Source organism: Rousettus aegyptiacus, unplaced genomic scaffold (assembly GCF_014176215.1).
Source record: "Rousettus aegyptiacus isolate mRouAeg1 unplaced genomic scaffold, mRouAeg1.p scaffold_m13_p_4, whole genome shotgun sequence".
Lineage (NCBI taxonomy): Eukaryota > Metazoa > Chordata > Mammalia > Chiroptera > Pteropodidae > Rousettus > Rousettus aegyptiacus.
Window position 1 is genome coordinate 29,361,797 of NW_023416307.1, and position 17,610 is coordinate 29,379,406.

The 17,610-nt window shown below is 34.7% G+C and overlaps 1 protein-coding gene across 1 annotated transcript in view; it reads left to right on the plus strand.

Annotated features, from left to right (window-relative positions):
• The window catches only part of LOC107512506 (multiple epidermal growth factor-like domains protein 6), a 495,076-nt gene that overhangs the window by 398,032 nt on the left and 79,434 nt on the right, over window positions 1–17,610 (plus strand). Inside the window, 7 exon segments of the mRNA XM_036219008.1 lie at window positions 2,966–3,103; window positions 6,933–7,055; window positions 8,794–8,916; window positions 9,280–9,471; window positions 11,430–11,561; window positions 14,851–14,979; window positions 16,396–16,524. Of these exon segments, the coding sequence (XP_036074901.1) occupies window positions 2,966–3,103; window positions 6,933–7,055; window positions 8,794–8,916; window positions 9,280–9,471; window positions 11,430–11,561; window positions 14,851–14,979; window positions 16,396–16,524 (966 nt within the window).

Consider the following 17,610-nt stretch of genomic DNA (forward strand, 5'->3'; position numbering starts at 1 on the left):
TTCTTTAACCATATTCGAATATATCAAACTATGTACTTAACATCTCTATTTGCTTGACTGATAGGCATTGCAAACTTGACAGGTCCAAAACAAAACTGCTAATTTCCAGCCTCATTCCAAAGATGTTCTTCTCAGTTCTCCACATCTTAGCAAGCCATCCATTTAATGTTGAAGCCAAAAACTCAATGATAAAAATTAAAAGTGACAGAACTGGGATGTGAACTAGGGTCTTTAAGCTCCAAATACACTATCCTTTCAAGTTCATCATATATTTTTATATGTTATATGTCTCTTTATCCATTTTAATTGAGGGAGAAGAATAAAGGTAGTCATAAATAGAATAAATAATTTTGTGTTCTTACCGAAGCTCTTTCATGAAGAGACATGCTTAGGGCCACTTAATTCTTCATTCTCCTCTACTGCATAAAATGCTATGTTTTTTAATGCCTGGGTTTCCAGTGAAATCTTAAGATCTATTGGTATATTTCTACTGCTTAAAGACAGCGCAATTTTGCTACAGTGATATCTTTTAAAAAGCAAAGTAAATAAGATGGGAGAGAATTAACTAATTAGGATACAGCTTCTGAAGTGAGTCTTTCTTTTAATGCCCTGAGGAGTCCTTTCAGGCAGAGAGAAATATGGATGAGTTTTACCTTCTTATTAATATTTTGGCTTTTTAATGTGGCCAGAGGTGTAGAAGCATTTTACAAATGCCTGGAGTAAAATCTCTTGAAATCTGACTCCTGCATTCTCGGTTATCAAGAAAAAGGGAGCCATTATTGCTAATGAGTTATGAGGTACAGGTTTTCTGTAGAATTTACTTGGGAAAGCAATTTGCCCTAGAGTTGAATACATTTGGTAGAAGTGTAGTTTTATATTTATTTCCCTTATGTGACTATTTGGCTAAGTTCTTTGTGCAGCTCTCACCAGACCTCAATATTTACTAAGTGACATGCAAAACTTTCTTGATGAAAACTGGTATTTTGAGTTGTTTCAAAACCCGTAGGTGGAGTAAATGTTTTCAGAGCATGGTAATGTTTAACAAAGAATTATGTGTCCTTCATATGACAAGTATATTTTAGGATAATATTGTTTTAACTCTGTCCTGGGAAAACAATATTTTATATTTATATAATTTCTTCTCAGAGGTTCTCAAAACACTGTATAGCATAAACATCGAATCTCTATAGTGTGCTATGAATGAACTGTCACAGTCTTGTGATTAAAAATTTTTAAATTTCAGATTCAGCATGGTTAAATAAGACTTTCCCCGAATTATTAATACTATATAATTGAACTTAAATTCCATGTGCATTTAATGCATTAAGTGTATCAAGTAAATAATTATTTGCTACTTATGAGAAACTACAAGAGTTTTTTTTTTTTTAAGTTCTTTGAAGTGTAACTTTTTTTTTAAGTTCTATGGTTAAATGTTATTACCTGTATCAAGGACACAAAATCTTAGCTTACTTCTAGTGGGCAGTTATGGATCTGAGTATGCCATTGTTTAAGTCCCATGTATTTTTTAATTAGGTTACAATAGTGTCATTTATATTTAAAATAAATTACCACCAGAAGTCTTAGAGCCACATCGATCACAGAAAAATAACAAGAATAGGAGCCAAAATTTGAAAGATGTCTCTCTAAAGAGTATATGTTAACATATCATGAAAAATATTTCTTTTTGTTATTTCAGTCTTTCCTTTAGCTTTCCAATTTTTCTGTCCTAAACTAGCTGTTTCTAAACCCGAAAGGGTTCTTATTTTCAACAATTGATTAGCATAATCCTTTTTTGTTTGTTCCATTATTCAAAACCTATTTTCGAACATCTGTTATCAGCTAAGTAATGCAGGATAACGATGGCACAGAGGGATGAGCACGACGACAGGGATGTGCACTGGGTGCTCTGGGACACATAAGGCTGCTGCCTACCATAGACTGGAGGCCAGACATGAAGAGGAGGAATGATTTCTACTGTAACTATGCAGGAACTGTAGCAGATACCTAGGCAGTTTCAATGGTGAGGTAAGCTTTCCCTAAGTACCACAATCTTAGGCACCCTTGTCTTGTTCTTTGTCATCTTTCTTCTTCCAAAGGATTCAGGAATTACAAATGGAAGAAAATGAACAAATGTAGACAGTCTCATTAATGAGAGGTATATCCAAGCAACACAATGAAGAACAATAGAGGCCAATGGTAAAAATAGCAGAATACCTAAATATACTATAACACTGATTCAAAGCAGTTTTAAATTTCTCATCCCCTCACTTAGAAAATGATTGATGATAATGTCTGTAAACTCAATACACTTGGCATCCATATACTTAGGTTGATGTCACCCAAAATGCCCCAAATTAGCATGTACTGGAATCAGCAAATTGGTGTTTAGAGTAATACTATGTTTACATAAATAAGTGACTCTCCTATTCCTCAAAGGTGATTAACACATTAACATGATACTAGTTAAATATGGTCAACTAATTCATTGACTTTGTGTTCATACTTTATTCTAAGGCTATTTTTAAACATATTTTAAAGTGCTCATAGCCTCTGAAAAGGACAGTTAATAACATACCATTAGCCTGAGAACAGAAATGTCAGCTGGCAAACAACCTATTTGCTTTCCGATTATTGATTCAATACACACATTTTTTTTTTTTTATATCCTGAAAATACTGAGGATTCCCAGAGGTAAGTGTCCTTTAAGATAAGTGTTTAATAACCACTAGTAGACCAATTACCTATCTGCATCACTTCATCAACTTAACATTATTTATAGGTTTATTAGTATTTTGATATTGTGTAGACATTCACAGCTTAATAGCCCTCTGACTCTTATATGTGTAGAGTGTTGATAAATTTCCAGTAAAGTTTGTCATCCTCCCAACAGAGTGTGTCTGTTGTTGACATATATTCAAGTTTCTCTGTTGTTATGCTAATAACCATCTTCTACTTGTTTGGAAAGGGATTGAATTGGAAATTGTCAATAGCTGTGAAAAGAACAATGGTGGTTGTCCCCATCACTGTGAACATGCACTTGGTGGGCCCCGTTGTTCCTGTAACCATGGACACCAGCTTGATTCAGATGAGAAAACATGCATAGGTAATGTATGGTAAATGCCATCTTCCTTCAGAGTTGCCCTGGATTCACTTAGCCCTTTCCTCTCTTATACTTAATTGCTGTAATGTGAGCCATAGCTCTCAAACTACAAGGATAATTAAATTGAAAGGTGTCTCTGGCTACTGGATAAAGGTAAAACAAATGTTACTTGGCAGAAGACAACATTACGTTTAGATATGTACTTTGAAGTTAAAGGAGATTTAAAACATTTTTAAAATATATAGATTTAATAGTTTTATCTCAGGAAAATATTCCAAGGCCTATATAACCCTTTCGTGTAATTTGTAATTCAAACAAGTGCTACCACATACCCCACTACTCTCTACCTCAAGCAGAAACTAAATCACATTCATTGTTTCTCAGCTTGGTGATGGTTTAGATGCATGTTCAGCATTGATATGGCAGGAAGCTATATTACAAAAAAACGCTTTAAAGATATCATTCTTTGGAAATCACAGCTCAAACTCATATTTAATAGATAACTTTTCCAAGATATTATTAGAACTTATATCATTTGGGACAACAAGAAAACTAAATTCCACCCCAGACTTGCTTCATAATAAAATGTTTAATCTTGAGGCTCTGAGAAAAAAGAATTATCTACTAAAAAAATAGGGATGGTGAGCATTAATCTATTATGTACTCTGGATCTGAGAGACCCATAGCCCCTAAAGCAATTTACTATCATTTGAGAATTATGATACCATATTTGTTTGTTTTCTTTTGTGACACTTTACATCACCTTTCTTAAAAATTATGATATGAATACTAAAAACAACCTTTAGCCATTTTATGCTTCTCAATATGGTTAGAGACAAATTGGAATATGATAAAAGAAGAGGTGAATTTCAAAGGTCTAAGTATTTGCGATTTGTTACTGTGGCACTATGATGTGACAGAGTGAACTTCAAGGGATTTTGAAGTATTCTGGTTTCATAAATTATTTAACCAAAACAATGTCATTACTTGTAGTTCTTGATCCAACATTGCTTTGTGCGTTTTTCTGAGTCTACAGTAGTTAACTTAGTGAAACCATTTGCTTTCCTGGCTTTTTTTTTTTTTTATGTAATGAAAAATATGCTTGTATTTTTCTGCCTTGCTAACATTTGTATTTCTGGGGGGGGGAAAAAGTACTTTCTTTCTTCTTTCCTTCCTCCCTTCTTTTCTCCTTCCCTTCCTTCCTACTTATCTTTCTTCCTGTTTTGATTGTTGGATAAGGAAAACTGGGATTTCATGAAATCTTTTGTTTGAAATGTACAATTTGGTGTCTCTCCTTATTCTTTGAAAAGTATAATTCAGTAAAGTTCTTATTTACAACTAGGAAAAAAAAATAACATCTGCCAGGGTCGAAATGTAAGAAATTGCATATTTATGAGCTTTCAGTAGTCAACATGACAATGTTGTATTTTTTATAGCTCAAGTTTATTTCATTTCTCAACAATAAATAATACGCATTCCTAACGACCAAATATTCACTAGAGTAAGGCAATGATTTGTCTGGAGTGTACATATACAAACTTTCCTTATTCTCCTGAGAATAGATTAAGGCCATGGATGCTTTGTAAAAACATTCATGCATAAAGAAAATTAAGGAATTTTCTTTTCGAGCTTATTTTAGGATCAACTTTTTTATATGTGAGACTGTACAAATAAATGTGAAAAGAAGTCACCCAGTCTGCAAATGGTCAATTAGTCTTTCCCAACTGCAAAATTTTATTAGGGCTAAAACCTAGAGATATGTTGACACAATTTGAAAGGCAGCTTCTAACATAATTGGCTAAGGAAAATACAACTGTTTGATTAGCAATAAGTTCACTACATTTAACAATCGGTAGTTATTAGAAAAAAATTTATTTCTAACCTTTGGAGTTTTATTCAGAGACTATACATGGGTGTCAGATACAGAAGATCAATGTTTTCAAGGTTTACTTTTGGTACTTTTCTAATATCAAACTGAAATGTTTAATTGTTTTGCCTGGCTACCATTGATGCTCTATTTTTGATTAGGGCCACATTTTTAGGAACAGGCAAATTTCTCTACAATGTTGCAATATTTGGCATATTGGTCAATGTAAGAAAAATATGATTATCAAAGAGGAGGAAAATTAAAAGGGAAAAATAAGGAAGCAAAGATCTCACTAAATAAAATCTGAAAAGAAATCAAGAAATTTAGGAAACTGGTGATGTAAGGGTTGAAGGGACAGGACTTGTGATATAAGAATGATGGCATTTCAGATGACTTCCAGACTGAAGACGGTATACATGACACAAGCTAGAAGTAGCCCCAGAAGAATGATAATAGAAGAATAATTCAGAATGGGCCACAAAATGATATATTGAGGAATTCATTTTCTAATTGTGATGTAGTCATGTTCCTTGTAGCTTAGAAGAGGGAGTCCTGAGATGTGTAGGTTTGGAGGCTCTGGTGGTGTTTGAGAACCTTTTTTTAAAATCTTGAGAAAATGACAACATAAAGGGTAATGTTTTAGATGAAATAAAACTGAATTTGTTAAAGTACTTTTGTCCTCCATATTCATGCTAGTTAATCCAAAGGACAAAAGATGACTTAATATAAGAGAGGAAAAAATATCACCTAAAATTTTGTAACACTGTATATGACATTTTACAGGAGAAAGAATGTTTTGTGTCTAAATGACCTTCAGTTAGATGTTTTATGGTGACCCCTCACCTTAGTTGATTGATTGCATTTTTTTCCTTCCCTTCTCTTGTCTGCATTTTCTTACATTGGTACCCTTTCCAAGGTTAATTGAGACACCAACCTTTTCATCTGTGGCCGCTCACGTAGTTATGGAACAATGGGATTTTGTAAACTCAGCGTTGAAAAACCACCCAACTTAATAGCTCGACAAACAGAGAGGGTTGAATTGAACCAAGGGCCTATAGCCAAAAATCCTGACCACAAAATTGCCAGGTGTCTAGCTTAAGGGAAGCAGTGGGTGAAGAGTCTGTTCCTATTCCTTAGCCAATTATATTAGAGGCGATCACCTCAAAACTCAAACCAAACAGATTATTCTTTGGCTAAAGGATTTCAATTTGACATTTTCTGGTACATTTTTATTTTCCCCAGGCAATTATGTCTTAGGAAGAAACATTTAAGATTGTAGAATTCTAGAATAATAGTGCTGAAGGAGACTTAAAGAGCATCGTTTAGAAAGTTGTTTGTCTGCTAGAACATGCCAGGGTAATGGTGTCGCCGGTGGTAATAAAAAACCCTGAACCCACGCATCTCTTAAAACTTCAAGCAAATGCTCTGAAATAGTCTGTTATCTAAGGCATAATATTTAAAAGGATTGTCTGCCCTCACTCAGAATTGTACTTATCACTTCTTTCCCCACTCATTTGAATTCCTTTGGCTTGGAAATACTCTTTCATCTGAAAACCTACATGAATAAACACATTATTGAGTCTAAGACTGACTCCTCTGAATTTTTTGGTTTTTCTCAAGCTTTTTCTTTGTTGTTGTTCTTCTTCAAATTCTATTTATTTAGTCAGATTGCTATTTAGATTGAAGAAATAGCAGAGATCTCTGTTCCTGTACTTATAAATGCATTTGAGATTATTTACATACTTTTAAAATAAATAGCAGGCTTAGAAGCATGCAAGAAATGAACTCAAATATGTGCTTCCTTCTTTTTGTCTTAGAGTTTCTTTGATGTCTGTACTATGTAGCCTGAGAAATAGAAAATAATTAGTAACAGGATTTTAATTTAGAAATGAGGCTTATCAGCACTTCTATAGGCCAGCTAAAGTCCTGTCTCCTAAACAACAAAAACGTCCTTTTCCCCTTCAGACCTTGATGAATGCGAGAGTGGAGAAGCTTGCTGTACACAGTTCTGCATCAACTATTTTGGAGGCTATGAATGCAGTTGTCAGGAAGGCTTTCAGATCAGTTCTGATGGTTGTGGATGTGATGGTAAGTTCCTGACATCTAACATGGGATCACCAATGTGATGGGCCAATCGGTGAAGGAGGAACATCTGAGGAAGACGGTTAGGGTGAGAAAGGGAAAGGACTTGACACCAAAGAGACTTGGATTTCTATGTGGTTCTACTATTTTCTATTGTATGAGCTTGGGTGGCTCTAACTGCTCTGAGCCTCATATCCTCATCAGGAAAGTGAATATAATAATAGATGGTAAACAAAGGAAAGTAATAAATGTAAAGTGCCTAGTAAAGTGATTGACATAGAGAAATCACTCAACTAGAAGTAACTATTATTATAATACTTGTTGACCCATAATCCCTTTTACCTGATTAAATGTACATAGGCAAGTGAGAGATCCTGGCATGGCATAGCACCCTGCCATAGAAATTACTCATGGCAAGCTTGACTGGTATTAGAAAGTTGGTGGCTGAAAAATCATTTTAATTAGAGAACTGTAGCAAAAGGATTGCCAGTTCATCGCCACCACCGTCTGTATCAGAATCCTTTATGTATCTGGTATTAATCTAGCTAATGCAAATTTTAAGAAGTCATTTTACAATTTTCTAACTTATTTGTTAAAATTGGTTCACTTACCTTTCAGATGATTTCTACATTATGCACTTGTTTGGAATATCATAGGAGAATTTGAATTTAGTGAGTACAGTTAATTCACTTTTTTTAAACCATTGCATTAGGAACAACTCATTTAAGTCATTGCTATCATTTATATTTTAATGTTTATTTTTTATATTTAATCTTTAAATTTTAATTTTATGATCATTATTACCATTTTATTAACCATATTTTTCTTGAAATCAAAACAAATATGATGATAGGCATCTTTTTTTTTTAAATAACAAATTACATGAGAAGAATTGATGCCTCAGGAAAAAAGGTAGTATTTCTTTGCCTAAAGAAACAAATTCTTGAATAATGTCGAGTATGTTAGGTATGTTTCTCCATATACGTGCCGAGCTCCTCAGCCTTAGAGTATAGATAACAGCAAAAAACACACAATTATGATATCTATATATTCTAAACACAGTAGAGTATATTACCATTTACCACATTCCATCCAATTAACAGGGCCAAAAATAATTTGAATTTCATCAACCATCTGCTCTTGAGCAGAGTGAGCCAACAGATGATTGTATGGCATGAATATATGTACTTGGGTACACACATCCAAAGGGAAAAGGTATCCACATTCTGAGGCAAAGCTTAGAAGCTCAGCTTCATAAATGACCTTTTAGTATTGTGAACACATGAACCAAAGTCTGGGCTCGGACATGGATATATGTAAGTCACGTGAGATCAAGGCCTATGGTTCTTCCATCTCTAAAATTCTCCACAAACCTTGTACAGAATTATGGATGAAATAAATGCTTCATCACAAATATTGAATAATTCAAGAATGAATGAACATGACACGAAATGGTACACAGCCTGAGACAATCAAATTTATAGTTTTAAATTCTTCATCAAAACCTCATGAACAAGGTCTCAGAAAAGCCTTGTCCATGTAAATGAACTGTAATAAACTTGGAATTGAGTGAAAGAAAAATAATTGGCAGGATATACTTGAGAAAGAATTTGGGGACCATATTTGCTAGATGATAATACATTGTTTAATAGGGTGACAAGAGAAACACAAATATGGCCATAAGTTCATAATGTTCATTTTATCTCTCAGTGCTCAAAAGCAGACATTGTTTAAATTTTTCTAGATATGGATGAGTGTCTGGATATCAGCACAGTCTGTGATCAACTATGTATTAACTCAGTGGGAACATATAACTGTACTTGTGAAGAAGGCTACAGAATTGAAAGTGATGGGAAAACTTGCATCTATAAGTCCCTGTCAAGAATTTTATTGTATCTGCTCTAAACTACTTTCACCTCCATTTTGTCCTTCAGGAGCAATGGAGACCACATATTTCTTAACTCAACCTGTCCTCCCCTTTCTCTCTTCATAGACTGAGATCTTTCTTTTCCTTTTGTTCTCTTTGCTACGGTTTCAGCTTTGTGCTTGCTGTTTCTCACCTTCATTTACAATAGACTTTTTGAAATGGCCTCAAAGAGTTCTACCTTTCAGTGGCCCCCTACCTTAGCTGTCTAGTTCAAACTCTCTCATTTCTCTCATCAACCCTTGCTCAGTTGTTCCTTCTTTTAACCAGCATGTTGAATCCAGGCATTTTTCTGTGTGGTCTTAGCTTTAGATGATGATGAGCTAGAGGAAGAAGAAGAGGAATTAGAAGTCGTGAGGTTTGCAGGCCTTCTGTTCAAGAGCGCATCTCAACTGCTTCATTATGTTGCTGCCTCTCTGCCTCCCACCCACCAAGATGAAGAAGATGAGGAGGAAGACGAAAAAGATACACGAGAACTGACTGCTTTGCAAAAAGTTGGTGAGTATCTCATTGCAGTCACCTCTTTTCTTTATTTTTAGAGAATTCACATAAATTCCTTTATAGACAATTTCATTATCCATATTTAAGGCCATTAAATGTTTCAACATTATGTTAGGAAGAAAACTAGGGACAAAATCACTTCTTCAGAGCTTTCTATCAAATCTATCGTATTTGATAGAAAGGGTTGCTATGTAGATATACATAGAAGTAGGGGTACAGGATGACGGGGGGCTGTTGAAATGAGATACGGTGAAATGGTGCTGAAAAATATCTTTAAATTAACATAATGCGGAGAAGGATTGAAACCTTTTAGTTCTAACTCTTAAAACTTCAATAAAAGTCACTTTATATAGTTAAAATGTACCTTAAATAGCTTTAAAGTCTAGATTTTTCCTAGTTTAAAAATGCTGAGAACCAATTGTTTAATATGCTTAAGTGGACCAAGAAAATATCTTTAGAAATGTGAGCAGTTTTTCTTATACACGTATATCCACGCAACAGAACTCAAGCATCAAATCACTTCTGATCACAATAAATTAGCATAACCTCTCTTTCAAAAGAACAGTTTGCAGCCAGTCTGCTGCTTCTTTTTCTTTTCTTTGTAAAACAGAGCTGCTCTTTTTCTTTTCCCTCTGTTTGCTGTATTTGTACAGTGTCAGAGCTTAATGATTGCTCAGAGTGCATTCAGTAAAATGGCAGAAACATTTTTATGCTATGGTGAATCATAAAATAATATCAATAAATACAACTGCCTAAAAGCAAAAATGCTTTCATGTTTCTTAATTCAACTCCTGATACTTTGGCTACTCAACATCTGAATGGAAATAGTGCAGGGCTACCAGTGCAGTCAGAACTTGCATGATCAAAATCTAGAGAGAAAAGAAACTCAGGCAAGCGAAATGGGCCATCTCTGTTTCTTTCTCTTTGAGCCGTTTGCTGATGTATGGGCTGTGTAGGCAGAGAAGCCAAGAAATCTAAAAGGCAGCTGCTAAGAGGGCAAAGAGCTAAGTACAGTTATCAGCAGTATCATGGCGAGGGGGAGGTAGAAGCGGCAACTCAGAATCTGCCAAAGAGAGGGCTTGCTCAATATAACAGACTTTCAATTGAGATATCTGAAAGACCTCATTAGAAACAGGGGCAAAACTTGAAATAAAGTAATCCTTAAAAGAGATGAAGCTAATTATCTCCACTCTTATTCAGTTAAGGTAATTTCCCTAGAGAATAGAATAGAAAAAAACACATTATGGTATATTTATGTAATAGAATACTATATAGCCATTAACAGAAAACTAGTGTACATGCATTAGGGGTCTCACAAACATTGATTGAATGAAAGAAGCTTGATACCAGGAGTACATACTTTACAGTTTCATTTAAATAAAGTTCAAAAATAAGGAAAAATAATCTATGGTGATAAAAATCAGGAGAGTGCTTAATTTGTGAGGCTAGTGATTAAGAATCATCAAGTCATCTTTGAGTTTTTGGGGTGCAGGCAATATTCTATATCTTGATCTGGGTGGCATTTAATGGGATTGTTTACCTTATGGAAAAAAGCATAAAGTGTACACTTGAAATTTGTGTACTTCTCTGCGTGTATACTAAATCTCAATGCAAAGGTTTATTTGGGGATGAGGGTTGGAAATCTTTCCATAAAAAGGTCTGGGAGGAAAAGCAAGTGTCAGTAAGTAACATTGATTATTTCACTTTTTTAAATATTCTAAATATTCTTTAGGTTGTATATTTTGATATTATCATTGGAAAAGATAAACTATTTTATAGAGTTTATAAAAGATATCTTCTTGTATTTTTCTGGGACTATTTAAGAAATATTCTCAGGAATCATTGTGTGTGTGTGTGTGTGTGTGTGTGTGTGTGTGTGTGTGTGTGAAATCAAGTGTTCTCCAATTTCGGTGATGTGAACAGTATGAGCTAACTAAAATGGTATCATATTACAGTCTGTTTAGATCACGCCTTTGGACACAATTGCAGTTTGAACTGTGCGGACTGCATGAATGGAGGCAGATGCCAGGAAAAAAAGAGTGGGTGCTCCTGCCCAGCGGGTTGGGGTGGCATTCTTTGTAATGAAAGTAAGCGATACCCTAAAGAATTGGTAAGAGGGTGATAAGTTCTCCTCTTCTACTCATAAACGACTTCCTTTATGCTTGTTCTCCCTAAAAGATTTGAACAAGGTAAGAAATTGATATGTGTGAGAAACTGATTTATTTGTTGCATGTAAAGAATGTCTATAAAGCACTGAGGTTTTAGAATGAACATGTGGGAAAAAAAGGGGTAGATTTCGTGTTCCCTAGGAAACTCAATGTGCTGTTTCTCGTTTATCCATGGAACATAAAAGTTAATAAAGTATCCTAATATTTTAGGTCTATCCAAATCCCATCATTTAAATAAATCATTAGGCCCTGGCAAGCTATTCCCAAGAAAAGAAAAAGAGAAAGGAGTTGTGCTACAAACTGCCATTAATGGGATTGCCATACTGCTGCTTTTTTTCTGTTTGTGTTTTCTTTTCTTCTTCTTTTCAAAATATGTTAGTGCAGCCAATGATACTTTAAAGTTTTTTTATGTCTCTCATGAGAAATATATCAAAGATTTAAAAACTGATACCTCTTACTAAATTTTTCCTTTATATTTTAAAAGGAGGTATACTTGCAGGTACTGAAACTGCCAAGTAATAAAAAAATTCTATTAACTATTTTTGTTTCCTCTTTCTCTTTTTAAATTTACCTTACAAAATTTTTAATAAAAGAGTTTTCTTAGTCTTTATGATTAGCTTGGAAGATGGTATGAGCAGGTTTTTTTTTGACCCTCCTTCATGTAAGAAGAGCGCAAATACTGTTTCTAATAGGAGATAGATACGAAACTTGGGTCATAACATAGTGAAGTGGTTTAACCAAGTTTACTAGTTAGGGTACTGAGGATCATCCTCAAGCTTTCCTCTGGTCATGTTTCTCTACTGCTCAAAACACTTCAAAACACTTTGGATGCCCCATTTCCTGATACATAAAGCATACGCCTCTGATCTACTCGCTGGCAACCATCTAAGATAAGGTCTTCATAAATCCTTTTGCTTTTTATCTTAATCGCAACTCTGCCCAGCTTATCATTTCCAGCAAACTAAACAACTCGCTATTCATTGCGTTGCCCTTTTCATCTTTGTGTCTTTTGCTAAACAGCCACCTTTGTCTATTGCCACTTTTGTATGAAGCCTTTTTTGACGGCCCGCATCTAACCACAACTACTTATATTTCAGTGGATTTAAAGTCACTTTCTCCCTCTCTACATTCGATTAGAGTCAGCTATGTTCCTGTTTGTCTGTCTTACTAGACTGAAAACTCATTGGCCAGGTCCTTTTCATGTTTCTCCAGATTGGAGGCACTTAGTACATGAATGAACAAATGAAGAAAATGGAATATTGAAGCAACCAGCTATATTGACTTGTAACTTAACATTGACCTGAAACTATATGAAATTTGATCAAATACATGTTATTGTACTCCTATTAGGAAGTAAATATTTATAAGGCTTGTTGGTAAATATGCAACTTCCAAAACCTTGATTTCTAACATGGCAGCATGAGAAATGAAACTAAAAACCTATCTCGAATACATCAGAATAAAACATGTCTGATACAAAATTAATATAGAAATATTGAAAATAAACTTGCTGATAAAATGAAAATAAGATAACCCCTTCTTTGGGTTTAGAGAACCTTGAGGATCTCTTAAATGTTTAAATAGCCCTGTGCAGGAGACTCTGGCCCTGAAAGCAGAAGATTATATCTTTTTTGCATTTCCTCTATGTCTTTTTCATTTTTTTTTTTTTTACAAATACGAAAACAATGCAAATTGGAAAATGAGCTCACTAATTCTTTAACAAAAAAGAAGGATGAGAACATTTCTTAAAATCCCATATAAGCTGCAGTAAATGGAAGTGACCAATCATCCATCACCCAAATTTAAATGCAGCAAGAAATAGTAAAAAAAAAAAAAAAAAAAAAAAAAACCTTTCTGCAGAGATCTGAAAAGTTAGTATTCCCACTGAGTAGGTCTTCTAGCTCAATATCTTTATTGGTCTATGTTGAAAATATCTGTTTTGCTAACTTAGGCATTTTTCCAAGTAATTACAATAAAACAGTTTTAAAATTACCACATATTAATTTTAATAACATATTTTAGAACTCCATTTATTTTGAGATTTTATATTGACTATGTCATTTCTTACTGTGAGACTGTATCCAATAGAAAGGGAAGATAAGAGGATTTTCATATGACAAATGAATGGGTTATATATGGAGGGAAGGGTTCATGACTCTTTGGAATCATCCAGCTATGCTTCGGGGCATGTTTGTCTTCAGTTTGCTTCTCCATAATTATTGTTTGATGCTAATGAAGAATTTAGCAAATTCTTGTACTGTATGAATCATATTCTGCTTTGTGAGGGAGTGCCAGATAATAGTGTTGATTTGCCATAACCTAGATATAACCTAGATAGTGTGCAAGCTATTTAAACTTTTTTAGCTTTATTTTTCAGGTATATTTTTCAAAATAAACCAAAGTTGGTTTTCATATTTTTTTTCTCATTCCTTTTGTTTTCCTCTTTCCCTCACCTTTCCTTTTCATAGTAGCCTTGGGCTTGAAAGTAAAAAAAAAAAAAAAAAAAAGTGAATAAAAGCCAAGTTTCCATATTAGCATCTGGAATGATGTGGGTGGCTGGATAGAGGAGGTGATATAATATTTAGCCTATTATGACAAAATGTCAATTAAAATGCTTACTGAAATTTTCTAAATAGCTATATTTAACCAAGTTAAAATTAAAATAAAGTTATGGACATTTTTCCCAACTTATTTTTTATTGGAATACGAAACACTTCCCCTAAAACCAACAAAACAGTTTGCTTGACTTCGTCATTCTTTGACAATGAAAATACCTTAGGACCCTCAAGAAAGTCTTAATCATCTCCATTCCTGGTTAAAAATACATGCCATTTTTTTTTCTACATTTCCTTACATTTTTCAAAATAGAAGGTGCAGTTTCTCATTAAGGTTATTACAGCAAAGGTTTAGAAACTTTGAAAATGTTAAGTTTAGAGTTTATGAAGCAAGGTATTTTTGCAGTACAAAGGTAAGGTAAATTCTTAGCAGTACCTCAGTCATCATTTTAATGAGCTGTATCAAGAATCCCCCAGTAATGATTATACCATCCAAACTAGAGGCATATCGTAGACACTTCCTGGGTCTGAAAATTAAAGAGATTTTAATTACTCCATATCCATTCTAATAAGAAGACATGATATTTTTTTCTCCGTTTGTATCACAATAAATATGTTATATTGCTTGTTCAATTTCTTCATTTTCTTCATAGCTTGTTCCCCAGAGACCAGCGGGAAAGAGTGTGGAATCATCTGTGACTGTCAGAATGGAGGCACCTGTGATCCTCTGACTGGGAAGTGCCAGTGTCCCCCAGGGGTGCATGGGAAAACCTGTGAACATGGTAGGAATGCCTGGTGCCGGTCACATAAGACAACTCTTTAAAGTCTTGAGGTTTCTACTGGGAAATAAACTAAATGAAATTTGCATCTGTATTTTTTAAGGTAGCCTTTTTCCCGAAGAAGTTAAAGGCTGTGTCAATGTATATACAAGAGTACAATTGCTTTGACTGATGACAAATATAATAGAGCAAATAAATGGTACTTAAATCTCCAACTGTGATCTAAGTAGGGTGAATCCTGGCACAGAAAAAGCCTTTATTTCTGTTGAGCAAAAAGTCAAGTTTGTATGTGCAGGTTTGGATACAAGAGCTATAGAGAATTTATTTGCTCTGCATATGCAATGAAGAAAAATGGAGCTCCTTAGGCAAACTAGGAAGGAATAGAGATGAAAATCAGAGAGGAAAAGGAAAGGAGGGAAAAAGGAAAAGAGAAAAATGATGGATGAAAAATGCACAAAATGCCAATGAGGACTGTGCATGGATTTTTCATGGAAACCAGTGAAAGGGCTACATTTTTTTGCACAGGTTGATAAAGTATAAAAAAGAAATTGCTTGTACAGGCCCCAGAGCTGAAGGCAGAGAGTCAATGAAGATCTAAGTCATCGGGGATTGCCAACCATCATGGGGAGTTTATTAGATTCTTACAGTTCATGGACCTTGGGAGATGGAAACCAGGTTTAGTTCACTCTCTGAGAGGTGCAGGAAGGCTCCTACTGGCATCTTAGTTATTTATTCCCCTGAACAATATTTATTCATTTATTCAAAATATGCATATTAAGTGTTTGCAAGGCACTGTGCCAGGCATTATGATATGGTAACAAAATCAATCAATCAATCCCTAGTCCTTTTATGTGGATCTTTTAGTGTTGTTCAAAGCAGACAAAGGTTACACATGTCGGCAGGTATTACTAATTGAATATTAATGTGTGCTTGGCAGTCAGATTATGAGGAAAATGCAGACTGTGTGACCCAAACCAACTTTTAGAGAAGTGATGCTTAAGCAGAAGCCTGCGAAATGAACAGACATGAGACAGGGAAGAGCATTCCAGACTGAGAGGGTTACATATTATCAGACTCTAGAGTGGATAGGAGTAAGGTGCATTACAGCAACCAGAAGAAGGTCAGTTGGTGGAGGTAAAGTCAGTCAGGGGGATATTAGCACCATGTTAGGTCAGCCAGTCCAGAAACTCGTGAATCTTAAGTTTGGAGGTTTAACCTGGCAGCAATGGCAAGTCCTCGTAGAATTTTAGACAGAGGATATAAAATCTCATTTGTGGTTTTCAAAAGATCTCTCTTGCCTCAGTCCAGTCAGATTGGAAACACCTTACCTTTTACATGCTCCATATTTCATATAACAGTAGCTCTGGCAAGTTTTACATGTGGGTTAATATTTGCTTTGTTTGTCCTTCCGCCCCCTAGGATGCCCAAAAGGATTCTTTGGGAAGAACTGCAAAAGGAAATGTAACTGTGCAAACAGTGGCCATTGCCACAGGGTGTATGGCACCTGTATGTGTGAGCCAGGGCGCTATGGGAAGTTTTGTCATCTGAGTAAGTCTCAAGCACTGAATTTGCTCTCTGTGAAGCAAGGAGGCTCAGAAAAGTACCAAAAATATGTTAGACAAAGAAAGAGAGTTAAAAAAATATATTTTATAGTCATATAACATATAAACGTATATTATCTATGTGATAATTGTTATTTAGTCTCTTTACGTTATAAATCTAGATTTTGATGAAAGAAACAAGTTTCTGAATTCTTTACATTTTTTTTCTAGTTTGCATTTACCTTAACTATTGAGAGAGGATTGTTCATAGTTCATTTAAAAGGAAATTTTACACTTCATGGGACTTGAATATCAAAGACCCAGAACAAGTGTTTTTTTTTTTTTTTAATTTCCAAATTCTATTGCATAGCAATATCATTTCTTAAAATTTCTAAAGCAGGATATTCACTTTGCATTTTGACCATCAGTCACATTTTGCAAAAGATATTAGAAAACATAATCACCAGTACATTCTTCAGCCCATCAATCAGTAACTTTTAGGACTTCTCCCAATGGGATATCTCCGGATGCCCACCATTCCATCTTAAAGCTGTGTGTAAGCACTTGTGAGCCTGAAACAATCTCTACCCTGTTCCTCTATCTATTCCATCTGCCCTCCTCTGAAAATCCTTCCTGAGTGAACCTCAGTAATACCACGACCCACTTCTTAGCAGCGGACACCTTTTAGAGTTTTATATTGTATTTTTAGTCAAATATCCCTAGATCTTATCTAATTTATAAAAGGTATGCCCCTAGAAAACACAGAATATTGTGAATACTACAAAAAGAGATCCGGTGAAGGCATCATGGAAAGTTGGACCTGGGTAATGAGGAGAAGTTAGGCTTGTGTAAGCAAAATAGGAGAGAAGGGGAGAAGGCATGGATAAATGTGAACAATGCAGGTGCAGATGGTGTGTTCCAGAACATCATATACCTCCTGGAACAGGCCAAGAGAAGAAAGCTCACCTAGAAACAAAGACAGCATCATTTCTATTATCATCCCTCTAAAGTCACAAGATACACCCCATTTTTTAGTAATAACTTTTGAATATTTTACAAGCAATACCAGATGTTTTGGCAAAAAACATTTAAA